The sequence below is a fragment of the Euprymna scolopes genome, chromosome 31 (genome assembly GCF_053919585.1).
Source record: "Euprymna scolopes isolate OS-2025 chromosome 31, ASM5391958v1, whole genome shotgun sequence".
Lineage (NCBI taxonomy): Eukaryota > Metazoa > Mollusca > Cephalopoda > Sepiida > Sepiolidae > Euprymna > Euprymna scolopes.
This window is the reverse complement of record NC_136512.1, coordinates 72,002,590-72,030,432: the sequence shown is the minus strand read 5'-3', so window position 1 is coordinate 72,030,432 and position 27,843 is coordinate 72,002,590. Positions and strand designations below refer to the sequence as shown.

At 36.6% G+C, this 27,843-nt stretch overlaps 1 protein-coding gene across 6 annotated transcripts in view; it reads left to right on the top strand.

The window, feature by feature from the left end:
- LOC145255813 (SPARC-related modular calcium-binding protein 1-like) overlaps window positions 1-27,843 on the top strand; it is a 369,590-nt gene that overhangs the window by 231,820 nt on the left and 109,927 nt on the right. For all 6 annotated transcript variants that reach the window (XM_080114516.1, XM_080114514.1, XM_080114515.1 and 3 more), the window contains one exon: window positions 20,463-20,510. In XM_080114516.1, coding sequence (XP_079970642.1) covers window positions 20,463-20,510 — 48 coding nt within the window. The remainder of the gene's footprint in view (window positions 1-20,462; window positions 20,511-27,843) is intronic.

Genomic DNA, 27,843 nt, shown 5'->3' with positions numbered 1-27,843 from the left:
TATTTGTTGTGGTCGTTGTTGTAGTCATAGAATTATGCATCATCATCATCGTCGTCATCAGCTTTTTTTAGTCTTTTTTTTGGTTTTTAGTTTATTTTATTTGTTTTATTTATTTTGCAATTTGTTTTTCGTGACGAATCGCTTATTTTTATTAACTGTCGTGTCAAACACTGAGTTTGTTTTATATTTGTATTCTTCAATGTCTGTGTTTTATGCTATTATTTTTTAAATGTAAACTATTTCATTTTTGTTGCTGTTTTTTTTTCTAATCGACTCAAAAACAAAAAAAGAAACGGACTTATCTATTTCAAAGGAGTGCAAGCAAGGAAACATGATTCGGTGATTAGAGTTTTAATTGCAGTTGACTAATTGTCGGTTACCAAAAGCCAGGATACCCTTACCATACCCTCTACCGAAGCGTTACGCACCCCAGGAGGTTTCATATGAAAATCAAAATCAAAAACGGTCCCCAGTCATTTTGTAAAAACCCGCGGACGCGCGTATGCAAATGCATGCGAAATGACGTCACCGGTAAAGAAAAAGACTATCAAGAGAATTAGAGAAGACGATCACGTTAGAGATGTGGATTACGTTCGAGATTACTTTAGACACGTGGGTTACGTCACGGCCCGAACGAGAAGTCACGCGTGGCTGGAGAAAGAGGAAATAAATGCCGTTGTTACAGCGGAAAAGGGCGAGTTTTCCTTTGTCTACTTTGTGACTGATCGTACAACGTGTTGGGTAACGTTACATCTTGTATATCCTCCCCCAGTCAGGGAAAAATGTTGGAAAGATGGTGACGTCGGCGACGGTACTACTGCTGATTGTTGCAGAAATATTGGCAATGACGACCGCGCTCCTCGAGGCCTGGACATACACTGATGTTGCTGTGGGTACCCAGTCGAATGTATGCTTGATGTAGTTTAAGACACAAGAGCCTTGAGCGGTAAGAAGTTGTTTTTTTTTATTATATATATATATATATATATATATATATATATATATATATATATATATATATATATCAAGTTGTGTTAGGTTCTGTGTCTTGATCCGCCGTAAGGAGTTACTTGTTTAGGGGATTAGGGGATATGTTTACTTTTCCGTTTCGGATTAATGCTGATAAATTTGTGGATATATTCGAGTAAAAACTACGTCCCCACGGTGCCCCTTGAATATATTATTCGTGCCAATACACGTCCTGAGAGAGTCCTGGACTCTGATGTTCATGCTTCAAAGTGTCTTTAAGCCAAATAGTCCTCTCTAGTATTTTTCTTGCTAAAATGAACTGCGAATTGTACGGATAACGTGGGTACATAAAAGCAGTCTTTGACGCTTTCGTATATTTAAAAATAAAACCGATTGGTTTATGACAACGTACAGACTTCGTTTCCAGCGCCGCCATTGCTGTCACTATTCCGTATCTTTGTTGTATAGGGGTCCATATTGGGGTACATATTACAAGATGATGTGGACATTCATATTGGAGAGGGACGGCAGACATATCTATAACAATGATGTGAGGGAGGGATTACGGTTCTGTGGATTCTTATAACATATATTAGCGAGGAGAGAGGGTGATCAGTTCTTTTACATCAGGAGGGTAATCATTACTTATGATGAAGGACACATTACTTGGAAGGGGGTTATACATGATTAACACATTACCTTCAATTGTGGAATGACGAAACGAAGACAACAATTACAAAAATCGATGGACGAAACGAAGACAACAATTACAAAAATCGATGGTGATTCTTTATTTCATTTGACCGGTCGAAATGAATGATGACGTCAGTAATTCAAATTCGGGATCTACATAGTTTAATATTCTTTCCTTCGCTTCCAAAAACCCTAACTCCAACTCTCTCTCTCTCTCTCTCTCTCTCTCTCTCTCTCTCTCTCTCTCTCTCTCTCTGACTGACTAGCAGACTCAACTGTTCTGCCTCCTCTGTTCGACTGCCGACTGCCCAACTCTTCTAATCTGCTAATCCTAGCTCCTATTATTGAGAATTCCCTTTTTTGCTATGACGTCAGATGTGTGGTTCCAAAACGTGACCAACTCACATGGCTCAGCACACGTTCTCCAAATACACTTTCGACAACAAAGAATTATGAACTAATCTATTTTTTAAATTTCAGTTTTCATAAAAGAACGAACAATTAAATTCTTTTTTTACAAACAATACCTAACTATTTTCAAAACAATAGCTAAGTTCTAACATTCCAATTTCTGAATCTATTTTGAACCTTGCTTACAAGGTTCGAGTCTCGGCTTATCCTAATCTCATTTTCCACTTATCTAATGTTCTTATTTACAGAAAAAGGGGACAGCCTTTTTTCCTGTAATATTTTGTTGGTATTGTTATTTAAGTTTTGTGTAAATCAGGAGAGATATGTAATATAATAACCGCCTTGTGTTGAACACATTCGTATGCGAAAGTGGCAATTCTCGTGCGTTATATCGTTACGCCCAAATGGACACTTAAATCATTCATAAGATACAAATATAAGACTAATAAAGGTTTGGTATCTGCCTGTTTATAGCCGAAACAATACTATTATTTCTTATAATGATACTATAGTACTTTTCTTAGTAATGGGAATTTGGTATCTCTCTGGGATAATACTATTATTTTATAAGTATTTTGTTTTAATTATATGGTGGATTCTCTCATCGAAGACGATGAATGAGGGTTCAATATGTAATCTTCAGCAGCTCCTAAGCTCTGTGACACCACATGCATAATTGCAATCCTGTAGACGTCCGGCACACTCCTCCGCAGATGGTTAGCTTTCATATGCTCGTCGGTCAAAGATGCCTTATGACAAAGGTGGTTTATTTTCAAATTCTTTGGTCCCCAGGAATCACATCTTCCTCCATTCTCTGCGATCACCTGCTGCACTCTCCCAGGAACTCAGAGAAATTCCACAACGTTTCAGGTTGTCTTTTAGTTTATCTATGTAACGAAGCAGGGGACGTCCTATTGGACCGCAAGAATTTGTCAGTTGCCCATAAAAAAGTTGCTTAGGAACTCTTGAGTCATCCATTCCCACAAGATGACGCGACCACCGCATTTGTATCCTGATCAAAAATGATTCAATACCAGTGATTTCACATCTCTCCAGTCATTCACTATTCGGAACACGATCCTGCCATCCAACATTGCAAATAAAACGCAGGCATATCATATGGAAGGAGTCAAGCTGATTTATATGCTTGCGGTACAAAGTCCACGTTTCGGCACCATACACACAGAAGAGTAGTCAGAACAACAGATTTGTAGACTGCCACCTTTACTTTTAGAGACACATCGTGGCTGTTCCAGAGTCTGTGTCGCAACCTACCAAATGCGTCACTAGCTTTATTAATTCTACATAGGATGCCCTTTTCAAATTTAGCATCATCAGACACAATAGAGCCGAGGTATGTAAAAGAAGATACTGTTTTCAAAGCTTTACCATCAACATATACCACTGTTTGTGAAGAGGACGTAGCGTTTGGTTTCGGCTGATGAATAATTTCAGTCTTTTTTATGCTAATTGTCAGACCGAAGGCCTTACATGCACCAGAAAAGGCTATTGAGAATGTTCTGCATGTCATCAAGACTGTGGGTGACAAGAGAAGAGTCATCAGCATAAAGGAGGTCAAGCCCAGTCTGCACAGAGTTTTGGTTTTGGCCTTGAACTGTTGCTGGTTGAATAATCCTCCACTTGATCGATACTCAACACCTATGCCTCCTGCGGTGTTCCTGAAAGCTGTCTCAAGCATCACCGAAAAGAAAAGAGCAAATAGGATCGAAGCAAGAACACGACCTTGCTTAGTTCCATTTGACACTTCAAATGGTTCACTTTGTTCACAGCCAGATCGTACTGTCGTCACCATTCCCCAGTGAAAGGAGACAATCACATTCCACATCTTGTCCGGAATACCAAGCCTCCTCAAAACAGTCCACAGGGCATCCCTACAGACGGTATCAAATGCCTTTGTGAGGTCAACGAATGTGACAAACAAGTCCTTATTCTGCTCCCTCGCTTTCTCCTGTAGTTGCCAAAGGCTGTAGATCATGTCCATAGTACCTCTTCCTGCCTTATAACCACACTGGATGTCTGGGAGCACAGTTTTACAGATTGAACCATTGAGTCTGTTTAGGATTACACGAGCTAAAATCTTACCAGCAACAAACAAAAGAGAAATTCCTCTATGGTTATCACACTCACACTTATTTCCTTTGTGCTTAAACAGATGAATAATTGGCGCGTCTTTGAACTGTTGTGGCACGGTACCAAATTCCCATATTAATGAAAATAGGGCACTTAGTTTCCTGATTAACAGTTGGCTTCCACATTTGTATACATTTGTATGCCGTCATCACCTGGAGCGTTACCATTTGAATGTTGCTTTACAACCCATTCAATCTCCGACATGGATGGAGTATCAGCAAGCACCTCAATGGTTGGCCTCTGAGGAATATCATCAATCACTCCTCGATCCACTGTCGATTCTCGGTTTAAAACATTTGAACAGTGTTCAGCCCAACGCTTAGTAATTTCTTTCTTATCAGTGAGAAGAATGCCATCCGACGAAAATATTGGATATGCCCCCCTTAAAATTGGACCAAACACCCTCTTGAGGGTTTTGTAGAATGATTTAAAATCGCATTTTTATCCACTGCACCTTGTAAGGCCTCAGCTCTCTGCTCCCACCAGTTTTGTTTCATTTTCCGGAGCCGAGATTGTGCCAACCTTTTGGCCATTCTGAAAGCCTTGTGTTTCACTGAATAATTTTTGTCAGTAATCCATATTTGATGGGTTTGATGCATGTTATTGAGCAGTGGGACGATAGTTGGATCATTTTCATCAAACCAATCTTGGTTTTTCTTTCGAACATATCCTAATGACTCTTTAGCAGAGTCATACACTGCAGTTTTAAACTCTCTTCAAGATGCCTCAATATCATTCCCACATACAATGGAGGACAGCTTTTCATCGGTAGCCTTTTGAAACGAGTGCATTATTTCCTTAACTTTCAACTTGCCTACATCAATTCTCTTGATGGAAGAATTACGTTGGTTTCGAATAGGGCGCTTGATTTTCATCCTGACTGTGGAGCAGATCAATTTATAGTCTGACCAACATTCCCCGATGCTGTAAGAGCGTGTAAGATTTATATCTTGTCTATCAGAACGACGTACAATGGTATAATCAATGAGATGATAATGATTAGACCGGGGATATTTCCAACTGGCTTTCTTGCAATTAGACAGCTGAAACACTGTATTAGTGAGCAAAAGATCGAATTCACTGCAAAAGGAGACAATAAGAGAACACCATTTGAGTTGACTTTACCAATTCCATGTGAAGCAATGACATTTCCCCAAAATTGTGTATCACTACCCACATGAGCATTGAAGTCACCCAAGACATAGAGTTTATCCTGTATACAGACCTGAAGAGGAGTAAAACATCTCTTTTAGATCATCAGATGAATTAAGTGTAGGTGCATAGAAACTCAAAAATGTGGCATATTTGTCCTTTCCTACTGCAATGCGCAAGGACATAAGTCTGTCATTTATACCAACGGGCAGGGACTCAAGATTTTTGGCAATATCATTCCTGATGGCAAAACCAACGCCAGATTCACGTTTCTCAGAAGTTGGTTTTCCAATCCAATAAAAAGTGTATCCACCTTCAACTTCATCTAGCTGTCCTGTATCAGCAAACCTACTTTCAGAAAGAGCTGCAACAGAAATTCTATGATGCCTTAACACACGTGCTATGATAGCGGTTTTTCGTTCAGGGTTCTTTTTGTTATCCTGGAGTGTTCTTACATTCCAAGTCGCAATGAACATATTCGTTCCATGTATTTTGTTTCTATTCTTGATTTGGGTGCAAATATTGGATGCTCAGACATCTGCACCTGATGGCAGGGACATGAGCAAGTAAACAATTTTTAGGTCACCTTTTATAGATCCCTCCCCATGAAGAGGAAAGCAGTGCCATCCTATAAAAGACTGCTTTGTTATGAAAGGAGGACACGAGTCACACAATTACTTGCTGGTGTTGCGAAAAACAGCCATCTACCTTTCACCACCTATGTGCAACGTTCATGCTAGGAACTACCAGTGACATCCTTCACCTGTTCCCGTCATCATCGTCACAGGATTTATTGATTTATTATTAGTTTAAAAAAAGCACATATCGATGTACCAAACCTTAGGCTTAAATGAGTGAAAATAATTCACTGAACACCCAGCACTTTCATTTGTTTTAAGTGGTCATTGCTTGTGCTGAACAAAGCACACTCTCTCCATCGGATTAACATGGTCTGTACAGGTGTACGTATGTGCCACACGTCAGATGATAAAACGATCGCAGGATTTTCTTGTAAGAGTGTTCCATCTCCTAAATCAGTTGTGAGTCAACACCAAAGGGCCTGATCCACCCTGGTAAGCTTTCTGTGCAGCTGGGTTTCCATACCAGCTATTTCTTGGTCCTTGACTCTGACTGTTAGTTCCGTCTAATGGACACGTTGCTTAGCGATGCTGTACCAACACTGTCCCCTCACAAAGTTTGGCAGGGCTGCTGTGACCCGTACCCAGAGTATAGCTCTTGGAGCTAGCAAGTGAGAGATTTAGGAGATGAGTGAGGACCAGTGATCTCTGTCCACTCTGTTGGGTGCAGCAGTCAGAGATTCAAAGATACTACCTCTACCCAGAGCTCCCTACACCCTATATTATATATATGTGGGGGGTATATATATATATATATAGAGAGAGAGAGAGAAAGAGAAAGAGAGAGAAGGGGGAGAGAGGTGTATGTATAAAATATTTTTGCTTATATAGATAAATATTTCATAGTCGCTACACTGTACATGCTAATGATGTTTCGGACAATTGGTTAGCAAAGCTAAAAGTGCTCGTCAAGCGACGTAATGAAGTATATATATATATATATATATATATATATATATATATATATATATATATATATATAGTTAATAAAACGTTAAAAAACACTTTGAAAAAGAGTTAAAAACATATTTAATCTGAAAAGGAAACACTTAATAAGTGAATAGTCCTTAATACGCGGAGTTTTGAAGAAATACTTTCCTTTTCATGAGAGAGTAGGAATTAGCAAAATGCGGGATCGGATTTTGCATACAAAAGTATTTGATGAAACTTGATAACAAAAAGTGAAGCAAGAAAGTTAATTAAATTTCCTTTCGCACAAGTAAAATCCAAGGAAATCGCGTAATTGGAAGATGATCGAAAATAATCCAAACGGCTAAAATCAGTGGAATAATTCAAAAATATGTAAAAGGAAAAGGGGGAAAAATTCCAATAATATTAATAAAAGAAAAATAAGATATGCGTTTAACACGACTGCCTAGACAAAGTGTAATTAAGAAAAATCAGTGAAGAATATTTTCTTAATTACACTTACAATTTTGTGCGACTTAAGGTGGTTGACGTACCCAGCTTTTGACAAAAGCACTCGTTCACAAGTGTGGCATTTCCAGCTTTGTAAAGCTCTCGCTTCAGATTGCTGTGGGCCCGCTTTCTTTTCTCTAGAGCATCACAACTCTCACATAAAGCTTTTGCCACTTCGGCCTGTACAGAGTAAATTCTTCCCATGTGTCGATGTCGATTTGTAAGAATTTCAAATTATTCTTTGTAGAGTCTCTGAACCTCTTCCTAGGGTTGTGTTGAGGGCGTTTGCTATTTTCCAGCTCCCCGTAAAAAAAATTGGTTTTGGCAGCCTACAATCTTTCATTCAAACTAAGTAGCCCACCCAACGCATGTGAGATCTGATTACAAGGGTTTCAACACTAGAGCAACATTCTCTAACAGGACTTCAGTATCGGGTACATGTGCTTGCCACAGATACGTCTCAAGCATTTTTGGTGTAATCGTTCAAGCCATTTAATGTGCCTTTGATGCAATGTCCATGTATCCGATGAATACAACAGTGTGGTTAGCACACAGGTCTTGTAAACGCAAAACATACATATATATATATATATATATACATACATATCTACATACATACATATATGATGATTGCAATGTCTTGTCAGACGAGTGCCACTCCCTAAAACATTTAAAATCAATGAGCGCAAATGTCTATGAGTGAGTATCTATACAAATATGATGTTACAGAGTCTTAGCTTTGTACGACAGCTAAGTCTCTCTCTCGGTTCAAAATGTTGAGATCCAGCAACAAGCAAGAGCAAGATAGCCAGCAACAAATTAAACTGCAGACCAGCTTAATGCGGTTACCGGTCTTCCGCTTCATGGTTTTTTAAATCAGAGATTTGCTTCTCCTAGAAAGGTTGCCTTCACCACGGCTTACGGGAGCCCTCTCTACCCCAATACACATATACACACACACAAATATACATGGTGCTAGTTGGCCGTTGACCCAGAAAAAGAGTTCATTCGCCCTTTGGAAGGTCTTGTTTTTAATCCTTCAGGGAAACTAGCCGCCCTCCTCACCAAACAAGTCTGGTGGGGGAACCAGTTTAGTCACCGGTGACCCGACCATGAGGCAGGTAGTACTGGGTTACATGGTACCAGTAGCATATGACATGACCTGACACACACATACATATATACATATATATATACATACATATATACATACATACAAATATACATACATATGTACATACATACATACATACATACATATGTACATACATATATACATATACATACATATATCTATGCACACACACATACAGATATATATATATATATATATATATATATATATATATATATGCATACGTACATACATATACATATATCTGCCTATCAGTTTGGCGTAAAGCACTCATTCTAAGCCAACGAGCTACAATATATATATATATATATATATATATATATATATATATATATATATATATAAATATATATATATATATATGACAAAAAATGAATACGGCACAAAAAAATACTTTATATGTACATTAACGTTTCGACTTTATTTCAAGACTTCCTCGGGATGAAATCAAGACGAAACTTTTATGTAAATATAAATAATTTTGGTTTGTTGCTCTTTCATTCCTACATCACGTAAAAATGTCATTTAAATGGGTGTATGTGTGTGTTTGTGTGTGTTTGTGTGTGTTTGTGAGTGTGTGTGTTTGTGTATGTGTATGTGTTTGTGTATGTGTGTGTGGGGGGCCATTTCTACTTTTTGCCACAAAGGCTCTCCCTATACAAAAATCGCAACATCCGATTGTGGACATGTAGACACGTCAGTAGGCCCAACTCTTTTTGTACAAATCTTGCTGTAGCTGTAATACACAAAGCTATTTGATGTCGGTAGATGCGTAGCTAAACACAACTCTTGTTCAGCTTGTCCAAACCGTGGGATCATTTGTGACTTGATAGACGCCCTTGACAAATAAACTCTGCCAAATTCATGGTCGAGTTTTAAATTGTCTGGAACGTTTGGCATAAACTTCATCGTTGTTGGTCTTGTAGGGATATCCATGTATATAGGTGGTCATGCTGTGTGTGAGTACAACAAATATTTTCTTCTTCTTGCAAAGCTTGGCTTCAGTTACAAGTGAAGGCAAGATACCCAATATCTTGAAACCTTATATGAATTATAAAAATAAAAAGAGATTGCAAAAATTTATATAAGATGGGGACTATATGATCAGTCTCATGCATCGTGAGAGACACCATTTGCTGGGATACATAACACACACACACACACACACATACACACACACACACACACACAAACACACACACACAGTCCTGGTCAACACATTTTGACCTGAAAATGTAAATGATTGTAGCAGCAAATGCTGTAATTTAAGGACAGATCTACGAAGCCAATAGTGCATGCTTCGAGAATGTTACAGTCAAATCGAAAGAGTTTAGCAATAGTCAATTTGTTAGTTTCTATACAAAAGTGAATTTATTCTGCAAACAAACAAAAAACGCTGATAACAATATTTGATTCCAAAAACATATACCAACTCACGAGACATCGATTCCAGTATTGGAGTGCAATTCTAATAATTTTAAAATAGAAATTAGATCACATTGATGGGTTATCAAGATGGCTACCGAAATAGAAATATATGGAACCACTGAGAAAATGTAATAGTAGAACTAAGCGATGAAAGTGAATTGTGGGGTTTGTGATACAACACTATTAGAAACTTCTTGTTACGCTAGATGTGAAAAAAAAACCCATGTTTGTTTTTTAAAATATAATTATTAGATCAGGGTTAAGGTTTCGAATGGAGCAGATTCCATTTTTTATCCATCATATTTTCCCTTTTGGCAATGGTTTCAACCATTTGTTTGATTAAAAATTCGATATTATGCGTAAACGCTTACTTTCTTAAGTGGTCTTATAATTTTGACCAGGACTGTATATATATTACCGTTTATCTGCTTAGTAACACATGTTTCGGTTACCAACGATTCAGTAATTTCATTAGAGTTTACAGAAATGTTTTTATGATTAGAAAAACGATATTAGGCGAAGCATAAAAAAGAAGGGGGGAAGAATTTCAATTCTAATTCGACAACAGTTAAGTTTTAAGATTTAATAAATATTAGAAGGTGGTAAGAGGCGAGGGGGGAGTTTAAAATATTCAACCAGACACGGATAGGAATAGTAGGAGAGGGACACAGAGAGAGAACAACTAGAAAAGAAGGGCATAAGATGGGTAAAACTTTGAAGGCGGAGGCAGGGGGGAGAAAGCGAGGGATAAGAACTAAGAGGAGAAGGAGAAAGACAAGAGTTAAGGATGTGGCGCTAACGTGTGGATTGTCGCGGTTAGTTGTTGGATACATGTCATATGGAGTTTGGCACGTTTAAGATCTATGCATGTTGGGAAGGTGGGGCGTTGTTTGCAATAACAGTGTCAAACACCATATGACATGTATCCAACAACTAACCGCGACAGTCCACAAGTTAGCCCCACATCCTTAACTGCTTATCTTTCTCCTTCTCGTCTTAGTTCTGATCCCTCTCTTTCTCTCCGTCGTCGGATTTTTATATTTGTCACCTTTTTCACGAATGCGCATGCGTGAATCATTCAGGTGACAGATTACTTACGTTAAGAATAAGTAGGTTTTTGCCCCCATACTTACAAAACTGTTTAAGCGTTGCCTTAAGGAGAAGTGCTTTCCAACACCCTGGAAAACCTCATCAGTATGCCCTGTATTTAAGAATTCAGGTGAAAAGTCATCTCCCTCTCAGTACAGACAAATAAGTCTCCTGTGTGTCATGAGTAAACTGCTAGAATCCATATTAAATAAAGAAGTAGTCAACAACCTCAACAGAAACAACCTTCTTAGTGACATGCAATATGGTTTCCGCTCTGCAAGATCTACAGCAGATGTGCTAACGGTTATATCACATAGGATTAGTGAATCTCTTAACAAAGACTTCCTTTCCAGGGCAATTGTTCTTGACATATCGAAGGCCTTCCATAAGGTATGGCATAGGGCCTACTTCACAAGATTTCCAGCTACGGTATTACTGGAAATGTTTTCTCAGTCATTAAATCATTTCTCTCTGATAGGTTCATAAGAGTAGTGGCTGATGAGCAGAAATCAGAGGCCCACAGTATTAATGCTGGAGTTCCCCATGGGTCCATCCAGGACCCAACTCTCTTCCTGATCTACATCAATGATCTCCCAAAACACATACTTAAATCATTCGTTGACATCTATGCTGATGACACGACCATCTATGGTAACACATCAAAGGCCGTAAATGACAAAGTTCTCTCTAATTCTCTCTCCTCTGATCTTGAGCGCGTGGTACAATGGGGGAAGAGGTGGCTGGTCACTTTTAATGCATCCAAAACCAAGCTTCTATCTTTACATCATCAACGCTCTGATCCCCATCTGGCATCAATTGAAATGGGTGGCTCTCGTCTTGGAGAGGCTCCATGTTTTGACAAGCTTCTGGGTTTGACCTTTACTCCTGATCTGAAATGGAACACGTACATCAAATCTGTTGCCAGGGACGCTGGGAAAATGTTGGGATCCTTCTACCGCTCCAGAAGATATCTCACTACTGATGCAATTCTCTATCTGTATAAAAGCCAAGTATGTCCAAGGATAGAGTACTGCTACCACATCTGGGCAGGAGCTGCTAAAAACAGCCTATCCTGCCTTGACAGAGTACAAAATAGATTTCGTGGTTTAGTGGGGGATGTCCTTTTCTCTTCCCTGCAGCCTCTCTCACACAGAAGAGACGTTGGGAGCCTGTCTTTGTTTTATCGTTATTCCCATGGCAGGTGCTCGTCTGAGCTCCAATCCCTCGTCCCCCCCTCGCCAATCTTTCAGGATAAACACCCGTCTGGCTGAAACTACTGTCAATAATTTCCCTCACTCTTTATCTGTGCCTAAATCCAAACGTAGATTCCATGAGCAAATATTCTTTCTTAGAACTGCCGCTTTCCTATTTCCCACCTGACTACAACTTGGACGTCTTCAAGTCCAACATAAACAAACTCCTGACAAACCGCCCCCTTAAGTAAGACACTGTATCAGAACCCCCAATACTAATGATTACTACAATACTATCTCATTGATTACTGTACACGCAATAACCCTTATCCCTGAGTGACCTTCGGGCCTTAATAAGTGGTGACCCCCATGTAAAAAAAAAGTCGTTTCAAGCTAGCTTAGTGATTATCATACTCGACTTACTGTCGTTAGGTTTGGGTTTCGATCTCAGCCCGAGTTCCATTTTTTTTTTACTTGCTCGCATGCACACGTCTTAGTTTCTTTCTGATCTTTTTTTTACTTCATTGTTTTATAAGGATTTAACGTTACGTTTAATACCAGGCAAAGTCGGGTACATTTTCTAGTAAAACATAAATAGATCGACGGTAGTCGAGGGCGACCCGTAACGTGCCTTTTCATTGGCTACTGCATCAAGATCTATAGGGTGTAATCGCGTTGACACACCGGTTCTCGTCAGATGACCAGAGTTAAGCAACGTTGAGCCTGGTTAGTACCAAATGGGTGACCATTTGGGAATTCTAGGCGCTGTATGTGCTCTCCGCTTATCTCGGCATTTGTTTCCAGTCGTCTTGTACATACACTCCACTTGCCACTGGTATTTAACAATGTCAACTCAGGAGAGGTGGGGTTGGAGATTGCGCACTTCCTGCAACAAAAATTTTACGCGCAGCCCATCCCCACGTGGGTATCCATGGTCTGTCAAAGACAGGAGAAGCCTTTTTGTATCAAGATCTATAAAAGGTCGTGACTTCATTCTCTGAATTTCTTCACTTGCCCTCGATTCTCCCTTTATAACGCTGGGCGTTTAGCAAGAAGGTATCAAGTACTATTATTTTAAGTCTTTGGGATAACTCGACTGAGGATTGAACCCCGATCTCCCGGTCCGTCAGCGAACACTTGACCTATTAGATCAGATGGGACAATCATTGAGATAAATTAGCTAAATGTTCGTATTCGTATTGGTAAATTCAGAAGTGAGTTTTTTTCTTTCGATGTTTTATACTTTTAGGGAAATATGTGTTCTCTTTGGTAATAATAAACTGTCAGTTTTTATCCAATTGTAATATATTTTATGCATATTGTAATTACTTAAACATATTGTTATTGCTTATTGTTATTAATTAGACATATTTTTATTACTTAGATATATTGTTATTAATTAAACATATCGCCATTATTAATTTCACACTTTCAGATTATTAAAGCATATTTCATACATTTGTGCAATATTTTCAAACATGTTGACTTGAAAACGACTTTCTTTAGTAAACAAAAAGCAAGTCAGCTTCCACCAGGATAATGCTCGTACTCACACAGCACTGCTGATCAAATTTTCCGATTCTGATTAATCGTTTCAAAACTAATATATATATATATATATATATAAAATATATATATATATAATTAGTTATAAAATATATATGGCGATTAAGCTTACTTTTGAAGTAAATACTTAAAGTTTATGCATAAATTTCTACTTTCGTATATTAATTTTATGTGAGTAAATGAAGTAGTTATATATATATATATATATATATATATATATATATATATATATATATATATATATATATCAATATGTGTATATATATTTATAAATATATATATATAACTAATTTGATACCCCCTTATGGGGAGCGGTATATATTGTTTTTTAAAATATAATTTGCCACTGACACGTGTTTCGTTGTCTACGACTCATCAGAGTGGCTGAATCTAGCGAGATATATATATATATATATATATATATATATATTGATTATAAAGGTGATTAATTACAAATTATGAATCAGTTTCAACAAGAAAAAGAAGCAAAATTTCCTGTTGAAACTGATTCATAATTTATTATCATTAATCTTTATAGTCAATATTAATATAGCTCTAGAAATATAACTATTGAGCTTATTATATATCCACAGTATTATGAGCAAGATCATTTTAAAGTATTGACACATTAAAATAAACTTTGCTCTTTAGATTCTAGGTGTCATTGTCTCTATAAAATTATAAGATGTATATATATATATATATATATATATATCAAAAATGTAATTGTCTGATTTAGATGCTTGAAAATACCATAAGGTTGAAATAAATTATTGCATCGACAATTATGTAATTTCCGTGTTATAATTTTTATATATATATATATATATATATATAAAGAATTGATCGGGAAATCTATCGGTATCCTACATATTTCCTGACTCAACCCCTTCGGATTATCACTTCTTCCAAGATTTAATAAACCATTCAAATGGCTGTAAATTAACACCACGGAAAGAGATTGAAATGTTAGATTCATATTCCACATCGAAATCGAAAGAATTTTACAAGAAATCCAGAGATCTTACAAACGTTGATGTAGTAAAATGAGCCGTTTATAATCTCGTTGTTCAGATTGAATAGAGATTGAAGATCGTTATTGTTGTGCATAAAGATTCCTTCCCCCCCCCCATTTTTTTTTTTTTTTTCAAGATAAACTTTTACATCGGCAAAAACTTCTGCGTCGAGATAATTTTTAAACTGTTGAGCGTCCAAGGAAAAGAAAATCGTTGCGTCTACGTGTGGCGGCATCACTCGCCCCCTCCAATCAACATGTAAATGGCAACAATATTTCGTAGCGATGATATTCAAGCGCGAAAATATTCCTTTCCCTCAGATGTTTAGCGAGGAAAGCGTGTATTTAATATCTTTAAGGACGTTATAAAAGTGCGAAATTTACTTTAATGGCCCGACAGGAAGTTGAAACCCGCACGCCGAGTGCATTCTTCACGCCTGTAATCGCCATGCACTATGCACCTGTCGAAAACAAAAATCAAGTACTATTATAGGAGCGCCCTATTTAACAAACACACACATAAACACACACACACACACACATAAACACACACACACACACACACACACATATATATATATATATATATATATATATATATATATATATATATATATGTCAGAGATTATATATTATTATTTTCTCAACCAAACAACGTCGCAGCTGACAGGAGCCATGACAGCCAACAAACCGGACGTCTAAGACTCGAGTTTCGCCGTCATTTGGGCTCATCAGTTAGACATATCCGAACCCGGGATTTGAAACCCGAGCCTCTCGCATCTGAGGCAAGCATTCTGCCAACAAAGCAAACGCCCCGCACACATGAAAGTCTACTTACGAACACAGATCAACCAAACCGCGGCGAAATCCAACAGTAGAATGGATCTACTTCAGCTCGACAAGGGACACAATCATCCAACCAGCTAAAACCCAAACCGATGTTGTTATACTAAAAATTGAGTTATTCTTTGTCTTAGTCTTCTTTGCGACGTAGACTGCATACACCGTGTGGGTCCCGTGTGTAAACGTCTGGGTAAGGTTATACTAAGATTGAATCCTGATCTCTGGCCAATTACCAGACATTGTTACTATTATACGAAATGATCCAGGTAGCCCTGTTATATTTGAACATATTCGCATATTTCATGAAACCTATCCAGTCTGCCATTTTCGATTATTTATGAACTATGATATTTAATTGGTTATTCAAGCTCCCGGGTGGCCAGGTTCTGTTATAATATAACACTTATTTATTAACAGAATGTTTTTTTTTTTTTTGCTTTTTGTTTTTTTGCACTAGCAGAGGAGGGCGTCAGGCTGGTTGTAAAATATGAAAAAATATATTTTGATTTGTCCAGATTCCGTATTTATTATTATAGAGTTGCGATTTAAAAGTTAGAAAAAAAGTATTTGGGTGCCATCAGCGGGAATCGAAACCAAAAGCAAAACTGCAGCATTCAAAGCTGGTGACGTTACCACTGTATCAACGTGACACGCATATAGGCATTAAAAAAAAAATACGATAAATGTACAATATGTATAACGATTTTTTTTTAATTTGGACCCCTTTTTAACCCCTTAAAAACTATTTTAATCGGCTAAATACACATAAAAGTATGATCCATAAATATCCAATCATGTGAGACCCTTAGCGCTGCTCTGTGACTTTTAGTTTCGGTAGAGACAGAGTTTGAAAATATGGAGACAGACAGACAGACAGACAGAGTGAGTTTTATAAATAAGATTTATTTATTAATACGCTGTTTTCTTGTTATTTTTTTATTTTTGCACTTTTATTCACGTTTTGTTTGTTTTTATTTATTTTTAGTATTTTTTTTTTTTTTGCATATCTGTATTTCTTTATTTGTATTGTTTTAGTTGTTTTATTTCTTGTTAGATTTGATTTCAGTTGCGATCTTTTATTGGTAATCACTTTTTTTTATAAACGATGTGATTCTTGTTTTATTTGCGCGTGTCTAAATCAAGTCTGTTTCTATTGTTAATGGTGAATAACGAAATAAATTAAATTGGAATTGTTCACTACGGACGCAAAATAGTCAATCTTACTAAGAACGAAGATACGTGCAATATAAGTATAAGGGTAATGCGAGAGAAGAAATTGTACGTACTCCTCCGATGCATCGGCCTCTTCGTAACATCAGGGGAGTATATATATATATATATATATATATATATATATATATATATATATATATATTATTTTTAAAATTTCGAATCTCGCTAGAATCAGCCACTCTGATGAGTCGTGGACGACGAAACACGTGTCAGTGGATAATTATATTTTTAAAATAATATATATGCCGCTCCCCATTAAAAAGGGGGTACCAGATTGGTCAATGGGAAAATTTATTCCCAACAAGCATTTAGGTAAAAATGCACTTTCGTATGAATACTTGAATTCATTCACGAGAGTATCGCTAACAAAAACAAATAAAAACATCTATATATATATGTGTGTGTGTGTGTGTGTGTGTGTGTGTGTGTGTGTGTGTGTGTGTGTGTGTGTGTGTGTGTGTGTATATGTATGTATGTATGTATGTATGTATGTATGTAAGATAGCCAGCAACAAATTAAACTGCAGACCAGCTTAATGCGGGTAATGGTCTCCCGTTTTATGGTTTTTTAAATCAGAGATTTGCTTCTCCTAGAAAGGTTGCCTTCACCACGGCTTACGGGACCCCTCTCCACCCCAATACATATATACACACACACAAATATACACATGTTGTTAAACAGCACAGCATTTTCTTGTTTGACAATTTTCCGTTTTATTTTTTCCAGTTTTCGAATAATCCTTTTTTGTGTTATATGTAAAATGGTGTAAAAGTGTTCCGTAGTCTGCGAGCGCCTTCGGCGTTTCCGCCATCGTCTGGCTGGTTATATAAAAAGTCGTTTTAAAATTACGTCGAATGATAAAGTCGTGTTTTAAAATTACATCGTACTATAAGATCGTTTATGGCTTATGTGGGCTATTTATATATAACATAAGAAGGATTATTCGAAAACTGGAAAAAATAAAACGGAAAATTGTCAAATAAGAAAATGCTGTGCTGTTTAACAACATATATATATATGTGTGTGTGTATATATGTATGTGTGTGTGTTTATGCATGTATATATATATGCATGTATATATACATGTGCGTGCATATATGTGTATATATATAAGGCATATGCGTGAAGTGTCCTAGAGTGGAGAAAACGCGGAATATTCAGTGTAGCTTTCAGTCATCATCACACTTCTTTTTTTTTTACTGAATTCAATTGTGTGCCAATGTATATCTGTTAAATGCTGTAGACATGGTCACGTATTAGAGACGTGGCTAAATAAAATGTACAGTATTTAAAAATTTTAATTTGGAAACTTGCGAAACGGTGGAATCTAAAATTTACAATATTTATAATGACTTGATTTTTTTTTATTAAAGTAATTGAAATTAAAGGGAACAAAAACCATATAACAATTTAACAGAAACAGAATTTAACAGAAAAAAAGAATAATTAAGCAGAGACAGTTCCTGCCATATAACGTTTGTTTGAATAAAAATATTACAGCCTAAATACACACGATATATATATATATATATATATATATATATATATATATATATATATATATATATATATATATATATATATATATATAGTAAGTTATAAAATATATATAGCGATTAAGCTACCCTGAATATTCCGCGTTTCATCCACTCCAGGACTCAAATGGATGAAACGCGGAATATTCATTGTAGCTTAATCGCCATATATATTTTATAACTTACTAACTAGCTCTACCTATGTATTGAGCACTTTTGAAGTAAATACTTAAAGTTTACGCATAAATCTATACTTTCGTATATTAATTTTATGTGAGTAAATTAAGTAGTTATATATATATGTGTGTGTGTGTGTGTGTGTGTGCGCGCGCATGTGTGTGTGTGTGCTTAATATCTTTAAATATTTATTTAAAGAAAACGTAAATCGTTTTAGCTGTCCATGAAAAAAAAAATTTAAATACGCAATTGACACTATTTCAAAATTTTAACTCTTATTACCAATAACACGTGAGTCACGAAGACTTTAAAACCGTCCACGGACTACCACCAACATAGATGTTTACATCTCCAAGCCAAAAAAAAAGTATAAACAAAAAATAATCGCTTGAAAAAAACTAGTTCAAGCCGAAAGCTGGCTTAATATCTTTTAAATATTTATTTAACGAAAAAATATATCGTTTTAGCTTTCAATAAAAAAAACATAAATACCCAAATTAAATTTCAATAATAAATTTATATACCCAAATCAAATTTAATATAATGCTCCCTATCTTGGGTTGAGCATATTGGGAAGTGATATACAAACTGCCATTAGCGTGTAAAGCGATGCTCTTTGTGTAAACAAATTGAGCTTAGGCATTTGGACGATGGCAAAACATCGTTAATTCACTACCCGCACAGCAGCAACCGTATAGCGTAATGGTGATTGTTGTTTGGGGCGGTCGGGTTTCGATTTTGACTTGAGGTAGTTGCCTGTCTATCCGTAGTGATGAGCTGTGATATGTGTGTGTGTCTGTGCGCTCGTGTGTATATATATATATATATATATATATATATATCAAAGCAAGTATGTATACTACGAAACACGTGGCACGCATTTATGGAAACATATAGACAGTCTTTAATAAGTAAAATAATTTGGAAATAAAAATTAGTGTAAAAACATTGAATTAAGAACCAATAAATAAATTAACAGTTAATTTACGAGGATATCCGTTATCAAAACCAACACGGAAATTAATTGATATTGCATATAGATAAGCCACCGATAAGAGAAAATGGTGGGTTTATTGCGTAAAGGTGAATTAATTTGAAATAGCACATTTTTACTTTGATGTATATTGCGCAGAATAACCAAACTTTTGTATTTAACTATCTACTAGCAGGCCGCTGACCGTGGCCCGATCGTAAAATACGCTTAAATGTAATATTTTAATTCATGCAGAGTTCGTATTTATTACTTCAGAGTTAACTCTATTGATTATTATATTGTACCCAATATATAGAAGTGGTTATTTGGATTCTTCGGATTACTGTTCTCATCTTGACTGTCATTTTCGCAACGTTTCAGTCGATGTAAACTGAAAAATAAATTGAGAGTTACTTAGGACCTATATCCAGTCGTGGCTGACGGAACGAAAACATTATGCCATCGTGTTCTGTTCGAAATTTCGTTTAAATTCCCGAGTTCGACAAGATACACCTGAAGAAGGTAGGAAGTTACATCAACCGAAACGTTGTGAAAATAACACTCAAGGCGAGAACAGTAGCATTTCTATCCCGTCGCGGTTAATAACCTGAAGAAGGCCGGATGATCAGTTAGCCGAAACGTGGCGAAACAACAACAAAGATGAAGACAAAGATAACAGTCCGCAAAAAAAAAAAAAAAAAAATGAATACGCCTAAGGTAAACAGACATTTATCTGTAATAATAATCATAGATGTTGGAACTGTTTGCCAACCAATTCATAGTTTTGCATTTCAATTGTTTTATTTATTTCTTATGTTTTTCTTGTTTCTGTTTATTCGCAGGCAAAGGCAAACGGCAACGAAACAGGAGACGTCGAAAAGGCAAACGAGGTAAGAATTCACTGGTAGATACGTCTGTTCTCGAGAACAGCATGCACTTTTACGTCCACCCAATCTGCGCGTTTAACGAAGAGGACACTATTTCAGATTTAAGACTGACACACCAACGAGCGCGCTATGATTTAACTGATAAACGTTTCGTCTCCCAACCGATGTGATTTTATCAGAACAACGATATGCAGCAGCTCAAAAATTGTATCTTTTTAAAGATTATGACATGCTGAACGTATTGGCGTTAATTTAATTCGAAATCAGGTATGAAGTGGGGAAAAACACTTTCTCTACTTGAGAGTTACCACTTATCAAGCCCGAAGACCACTCGAGGATAAGGATTAATGAATGTAAGGCGGTAGTGTAGTAAGCGCTAAAGGTGTAAGTTGAGTAGAAATTGGATTATTTAAGCGGACAACTCAACAAGAACTTGTTTTCATTAGACGATAGAATGATCCAATCATTTTTCATAAGTAAGCCTACATACTGCCATAGAGATAGGAGGATGATATATATTGTTCTCCAAACGGCACCAGATAAACGTATAAATTGCATTTTTTTTACATGTGAGTCATCACTTATCAAGGCCCGGAAGCCACTCGGGGCTAAGGGTTATTGCGTGTACAGTAGTCAATGGGACAAGACTCGTAATACAGGCTCCTTGTGAAAACCATTTAAGACAGCTGTATTGTTATTTAGCCAGGGGATATGATATCGACGTATAAACTGAGTCATGCTGTATCAGAGAGTTATCACACGGGTATATATTACAGTTCATATTACATAAGGTATAATGCCACCAGATAAACGTATAATATTGAATGTATTGTTGTTTAGCCAGAGGATATGATATCAACGTATAAACTGAGTCATGTTGTATCAGAGATTTATCACACGGGTATACATTACAGTTCATATTTACTTAAAGGTATCATTTTTTTATAAGAAGAATAATATATGCTTCATAGCTTTTTTTTTCTTCAAGAGTTCTTCTATACTCACTGATGGGGTATGTGGTAAACATGAAATGACCAACACCATAACCAATTGAGACCTCTGTTCTTCCTTCTTTTGTGAAACCACAGAACAACACTTTATATTTTTTAAAATATAAATTTATTTCAGCTGTCTTAAATGCTCTTTACAAGGAGTCTGTATTACGGGTCTGCATGCTTGTTCTTTACGACCCGCTTCCTAGCTTTTTGAAGCACGTCCGTTCACTTTCGTGACCAAATTCAAACAACTCCTTTCTCTTCCCTCTCCAACTCTCAATTCTGTTACGTCATCCTTCAAAAGCACAGTCTCTCAACATGCGACATTTCCATGTACGCCTGCCCAAGGTCATTTTTTTTTATTTAACCTAGCTAAGTTATGTAAACATCCTCAGCTAAAACCCATTGCTACTCTTTCTTCTATAAACAATAAATAACTCCCAATATAAACTATTTTGATAATATTACTGGATATATAGATAAATATATAGATAGACAGATAGATCGATAATAACTAATTTAAGCTTTAACCATGTTATTATCAAACAATAGATCAAACGTTCACCGTCGGTAACTAGTCAACGTAAAATATTTATTTCACAACATAACTCTTGTTTTAAATAAATTATTTTTATAACTAATCAAAGACTTTACTTATTTTCGTGTGACCTCATCTCCGTTCCTAGTTGGGCACAGCTTTTTATAGATATCATGGTTACATACAAAAACAGAAAAAGAAAGTGGTCTGGAAACTGAGTTTCTCCATCTAACAACCTTCGGGTCTATCAAAGTCTTATCTGAGTAGTACGTAACTGTCACACTCTGCCCTGTCGGTTACATGAACCATGTAAGTTTTCCAAAATGGTTTTTAATAAGTTCTTAATGTAAACATCTGACGAATACGTGACTAAATACGCAGCAATAACATTATTTTGCAGACTTGTGAGTCGAAATACGAAACACTATTGCAATGAATACCTTTTGAAAAGTAATAAATGTGAAATTATGTCGTGGAAATATTGCTAACTTAAAGCTATTCATCAGACTCAATTTTCGAACAGTGGTTACTGTAATAAAATAAAAGGACGTCATTGGTTACAATATGAACCACATAGTGCGTCTCTCCGTTGCCAAATTTATCGGCTGAAGTGTGACTTTCTCGTTTTTCCTAATCTCGACTTTTGTGCCAAATATGTTAAAATAAAAGTTTATAGTCAAGATTGTCTGCAAACGGGACGACTGTAACAAGAAATATATGGTTCCTTCTAATTAATGATTATCTTTTTCTTAGATTATGTAAATTATCCTCTTTTCCCCATGTTAAGAACGGCTTTCTTGGGAACGAAAAGTTAAACCACCAGGTACCTTAATTAAGTTTCCAGACATTTTTGCGTATATGCATTTTTATTCATAGTACACACATCAAACTCTCGCCCCCTTCGAAGTAATCTCCTCTTGCTGCAATGCACTTTTGCACCGTTCCAACAACTTCTCGAAGACGCCATAGATGTCTTATTGTGTGAGCGTGTCAATTTCCCTCTTCACTGTCTCTCCTCAACAGTATATCCTCAATTGTTTCATGACGACAGCCTATAAGGTTTTCCTCGAGCTTAGGGAATAACCAAAATTCACAAAGAGCAAGGTCTGGACTATGGGGAGGGTGAGAAACTTCCTTCATGCTCATTTTGGTCAAATAGTCTGATCTTCTCTGAGTACCCTTGGGACAAACCGACTAATTGCGAATAATTGCGTGTAGAGTTCCTACACTAACATCAAACCGCATTCATTGTCTTTGTAGAAACACGACGGTCCTTATCCATGAAATTCTTTATTTGGCCAATCAACTCTGACGTTCCTTACTTTTCCCACATCTATCATCATCCTTCATAGACTCCTTGCCTTCCTTGAATCTCTTATGCCACTCAAAAACTGATGCTCGATTCATTTAGAATGATCCAAAAGGAGTCTGAAGCATTCCATACGTTTCTATGTAAATTTCTTTCAAATTTAAAACTTAATTTTATTGCATATTGATCTTCTAAAGTGTCCTCGCGTCCATATCGCATTTTTGAAATTTACCAACTGTCACAATCAGGCTTTAGTAAGGTGTATTCCAATTAAACCTTAAATCATAACAATTTGTCTCATAAGATGTATAGCAATAACGTACTGAATTTTCAAGAGTCCACGACAATTTTAAATGCCTGAATATAAAGAAAGTCTGGAAACTTATTGCAGGCAACGTTTTATTTCTTGATTATCCGGTGAGTTTGATGATGCCGCATCTTTCTCCGCCGCCAATGAAGTCTCTTACAATTGTACAGTTCCGTCCCGTGGTTATCTCAATCTCTACTGTTATATAAAATGAAACTTTGCCTGCATGTCTGTATGTTTTCCTATGGACTCGCAAACGGCTGGGCCGATTATTTATGAAATTTAACACGAAAGTGCTTTATGTGCCTCCCAGTGTTCTTAGATGGGTTTTATATTGGAATGTCTGCGATAAGTCTTGATAATCGAAATAATCCGATGAAAGAAAGAACAGGCGATTTTGACCAAATTTAACATCTTACACAGCATAACATCACAAGTGCATTTGAGAAGTTTTATTACCACACAAGCAGAAAAGCCCAACATATAAAATCAACAGATTGAAATGACAAGGGTGCGTTCGAAATGAATGTTTCTGTTTAGAGCACAAATTCAAAATGATACTTGATATGTTCATTTTAAACTTAAATTCAAGCCATTATCACCGCACAAGCAGTAATGGCAGGTTTTTAAAATCAACAGTATCCTTTTTGATATGATAAGGGCGCGTTCGAAATGAATTTTTGTGTTTAGAGCACAACTGAAGCATGATACTTGACTTTTTGCATGTTAAACTTTAATGCAAGCCAATATATATATATAAAAATAATCTTATAAACTCGACAGTATGTTCTCTACAGTGCAATGTAGACTACATTGTTCTGTCATTATGTTTATACAGGGTAGTGGGTATGTATAATACCTCAGAAAAATGAACGCACCTACCTTTTATAGTTCCAGGTTATTCTTTGGCAAGATGTAGCACCTGTTGGCCTCTCCTGGGTATTCTGAAGGGTTTTCTACGGGGGAGGGGGGAGATGGAGTTTCTCCAGGGGGCTATTGCAAAACCAAACCGGGAAGAGGAAGCCTGTTGGTCCAATAAAATAATCTGTTATTGATGACGTCACAAATTGTGATGAGCAAGTATGGAAGTAGTAAAGCATTCACAGCGAGAACTCATACGATTATCCCTACGGCAAAGTATTTTCTAGAAGATTCCATATATGAAACAAGGTTAAACAGGTCTGCTTCTCAACCGTTTTCAAGTTTAATATAAATCAAGTCCTCTTAAATGATATTAGATGCTCTACCGAGCTCCAATATCTGATTCTTGCATAAAACATTCACGGCAAGTACTCGTATGATTAAAACCTCAACAAAGAACTTTTCCCGAACTTATTCATTCACGCACTCTTCTCTCTCTCTCTCTCTCTCTCTCTCTCTCTCGCTCCCTAGAAGATTCCAATGACACTGTTAATTGGCGCAATGTTAATACTCTTAACTTCAATGAACTCCAAGAAGTCAAAATCTTAATGTAATGGATTCTATTTTATTTATTCTCAAAAAAATTTCAATTAGTCAAGAAAAAAGTTAGTCAATAAATCATTAAAACTCTGTTGTTGGAAGTTTGCAATCATCGACGAATGTGCAACTTTTAACGGAAAACAAATCATTCAATTGGAAGGCTGTCATCGTTTAGGTCAATCTGAAACTTTTAACGGAAAGCACATCATTCAGTTGCGAGACTGTGACCATTCATGTCAATGTACGACATTTGCGACCTTCAGGTCAATGTACGACTTTTAATGGAAAGCACATCATTTAATTGGGAGATTGTGACCGTTTATATCAATGTACTGTTTTTAACGGAAGCACATCATGTATTTGGGAGACTGTGACCGTCCAGGTCAATGTGCAATTTTTAAGCATTGTGATAGTTCAGGTCAATTTACGACTTTTAACAGAAAGCAACTCATTCAGTTGGGAGACTGTGACAGTTCAGGTTAATGTACGACTTTTAAAGGAAAGCACATCATTCAATTCGGGGTCTGTGACCGTTCAGGTCAATGTGCGACTCTTTATGGTAAGCACATCATTCAATTGGGTGACTTTTACCGTTCAAGTCAATGTGCGACTTTTAACTGAAAACACATCATTCAATTAGGATATAGTTACCATTTAGGTCGGTGCGCGACTATTAATTGATGACACATAGAATCGTTGTATTTTCTTTTTTAACAGTATTTTAACAACTGAAAAAGATGATAGCAAATAGCATTGACAAAGTTCTCATACACATGTTGACGGTGTGAAACTCTTAAAAAGCAAACCCTATAGTGGACGTACTTCAGAAGCAGTGATGCGTCACTGAATCTTTTCAGGCACAAGAAATTGAACCAATAAACATTCATCGGTGCTTATTGAAAGTTTACCGACCCAATGCAGTTGATGTCAGCACAGTAAAGAGATAGGCTCGTCGATTTCAGAGTGATGATTGACAAAGCGCGCTCCGGACGACCGGGGCATCAAAAATAGTGGGCAATGATGCGTTATGAATGTTGGTAACTATGTAGAAAAATAAATTCTGGAGTACAAAAAGCTGCTCGTTTTAATCGTACTACTTTTAGTAGCTCGTCAACGTTTTGGTTTTTTTTACTTAAAAAATAGGAGGTTTTACGTGTGGAACGACCCTTGCTGTACCAACAATTATATATCTCTATATAAATAAAATGAACTCATTTTTTCCCGCCTGATTTTGACCTTAATAGGATTAAAAATCAAGATATTTCATGCAAATATAATATGCACAAACGGCAGAACAATATCTGAGGTGTGTTATAGGCTTATTATTTCTCAAATTCCTCGATAATCTTAGATTTCTATACTTTTTCTGCTGAGAAGTCACGGCCAACATCGGTTAAGATCAATGGAAATGGTAAAATATTTTCTCTCTAATGAATTCCTCCTCCCCCTGCCACCACTTAACACCGTTTGGGGATCGTTCACAAGGAACAGTTGAGAAGAGAACACCGGTTTGGCTTCGTAGTTCTTTCATGTGAAGTTATTTAAAATCACTAAACTAAGCTGCAGTGCTCTGTGGCGTAGTGGTTAGCGTGCTGGACAATTCAGATTATATTTTCACGTTCGCGCCGACCTACCGTAGTCGTTTTTTTTTTGTTTTTTTTCCTAAACAACTGGAATGGACTTTTCTTGGTGGCCGAACTGTTAACGTTGCAGATGTTTTTTTTTTTTTTTTCACACTTTATTTTCCTACTTTTACTCATGACTCCGGGTTTGATCCTTCCTACTTACCTACCATAACATTTTTTAAAACTCCCCCCCGTCCCGGAAACAAACACTCGGGCAACGCCGGGTACCCCCGCTAGTGTATTTATAAATTGGTTGTGATAAATTTTCTATTTGTCTGATGTTGTGGGTATCTTATAATTATTTCCCTTACTTTATTGTTCATAAAATCAGATACTATTAAAAAAACTTATGGGGGGCGCCTGGCTTTGCCCGATCGTAAAATACGCTTAAATATGATATTTTAATTTGTCCATATTTCATATATATTATTATAGAGTCATGATTTCAAAAGTAAAAAAAAAACAAGTATTTAGGTGCCATCATCTAGAATCGAAACCGAAAGCTAAACTCTAGCATTCACAGCTGGTGACGTTACCACTGTACCAACGTGACATGCATATGAACTGATTAAGAATAAACTAAGATGAATGTACAATCTTTTTTTCAATTTTATCCCCTCTTGTGCTCCTTAAAAACTATTTTAACCGGCTAACACCCACGAAAAATCATTTGAGGCCCCTAGCGCCGCACTGCGACTTTTAGTTTTGGTAGAGATGAAGTTTGAAAATATAGAGACAGACAGACAGACATAGTGAGTTTTATAAATTAGATTTTCTGTATTGTAAGGTAAGTTTTAGCTTAAAAGAGAGGAGTATCTCCCTTGCTTGGTTGTTTATAAAGTCATGGAGTTGGGTTTAACTTTAAAATTGCATCGTATCATTTCAATTAATCGGACAACTGTTCACCTGAATGTTATGGTCACAACTTTACGGTCGTACTTAATAAATTAGTTGGTAAAATCAGTTGTAAGTTACACTTTTCTCGAGGTTGAAAGTTCAGTCCTCAGTGCAGTCGACACTCAAAATGCAATCGCGAATTACTGGCGACTTCTACTCAGTCATGGCTAACATAAGGAGGTGAAGGTTGTCTAGTGGTTAACG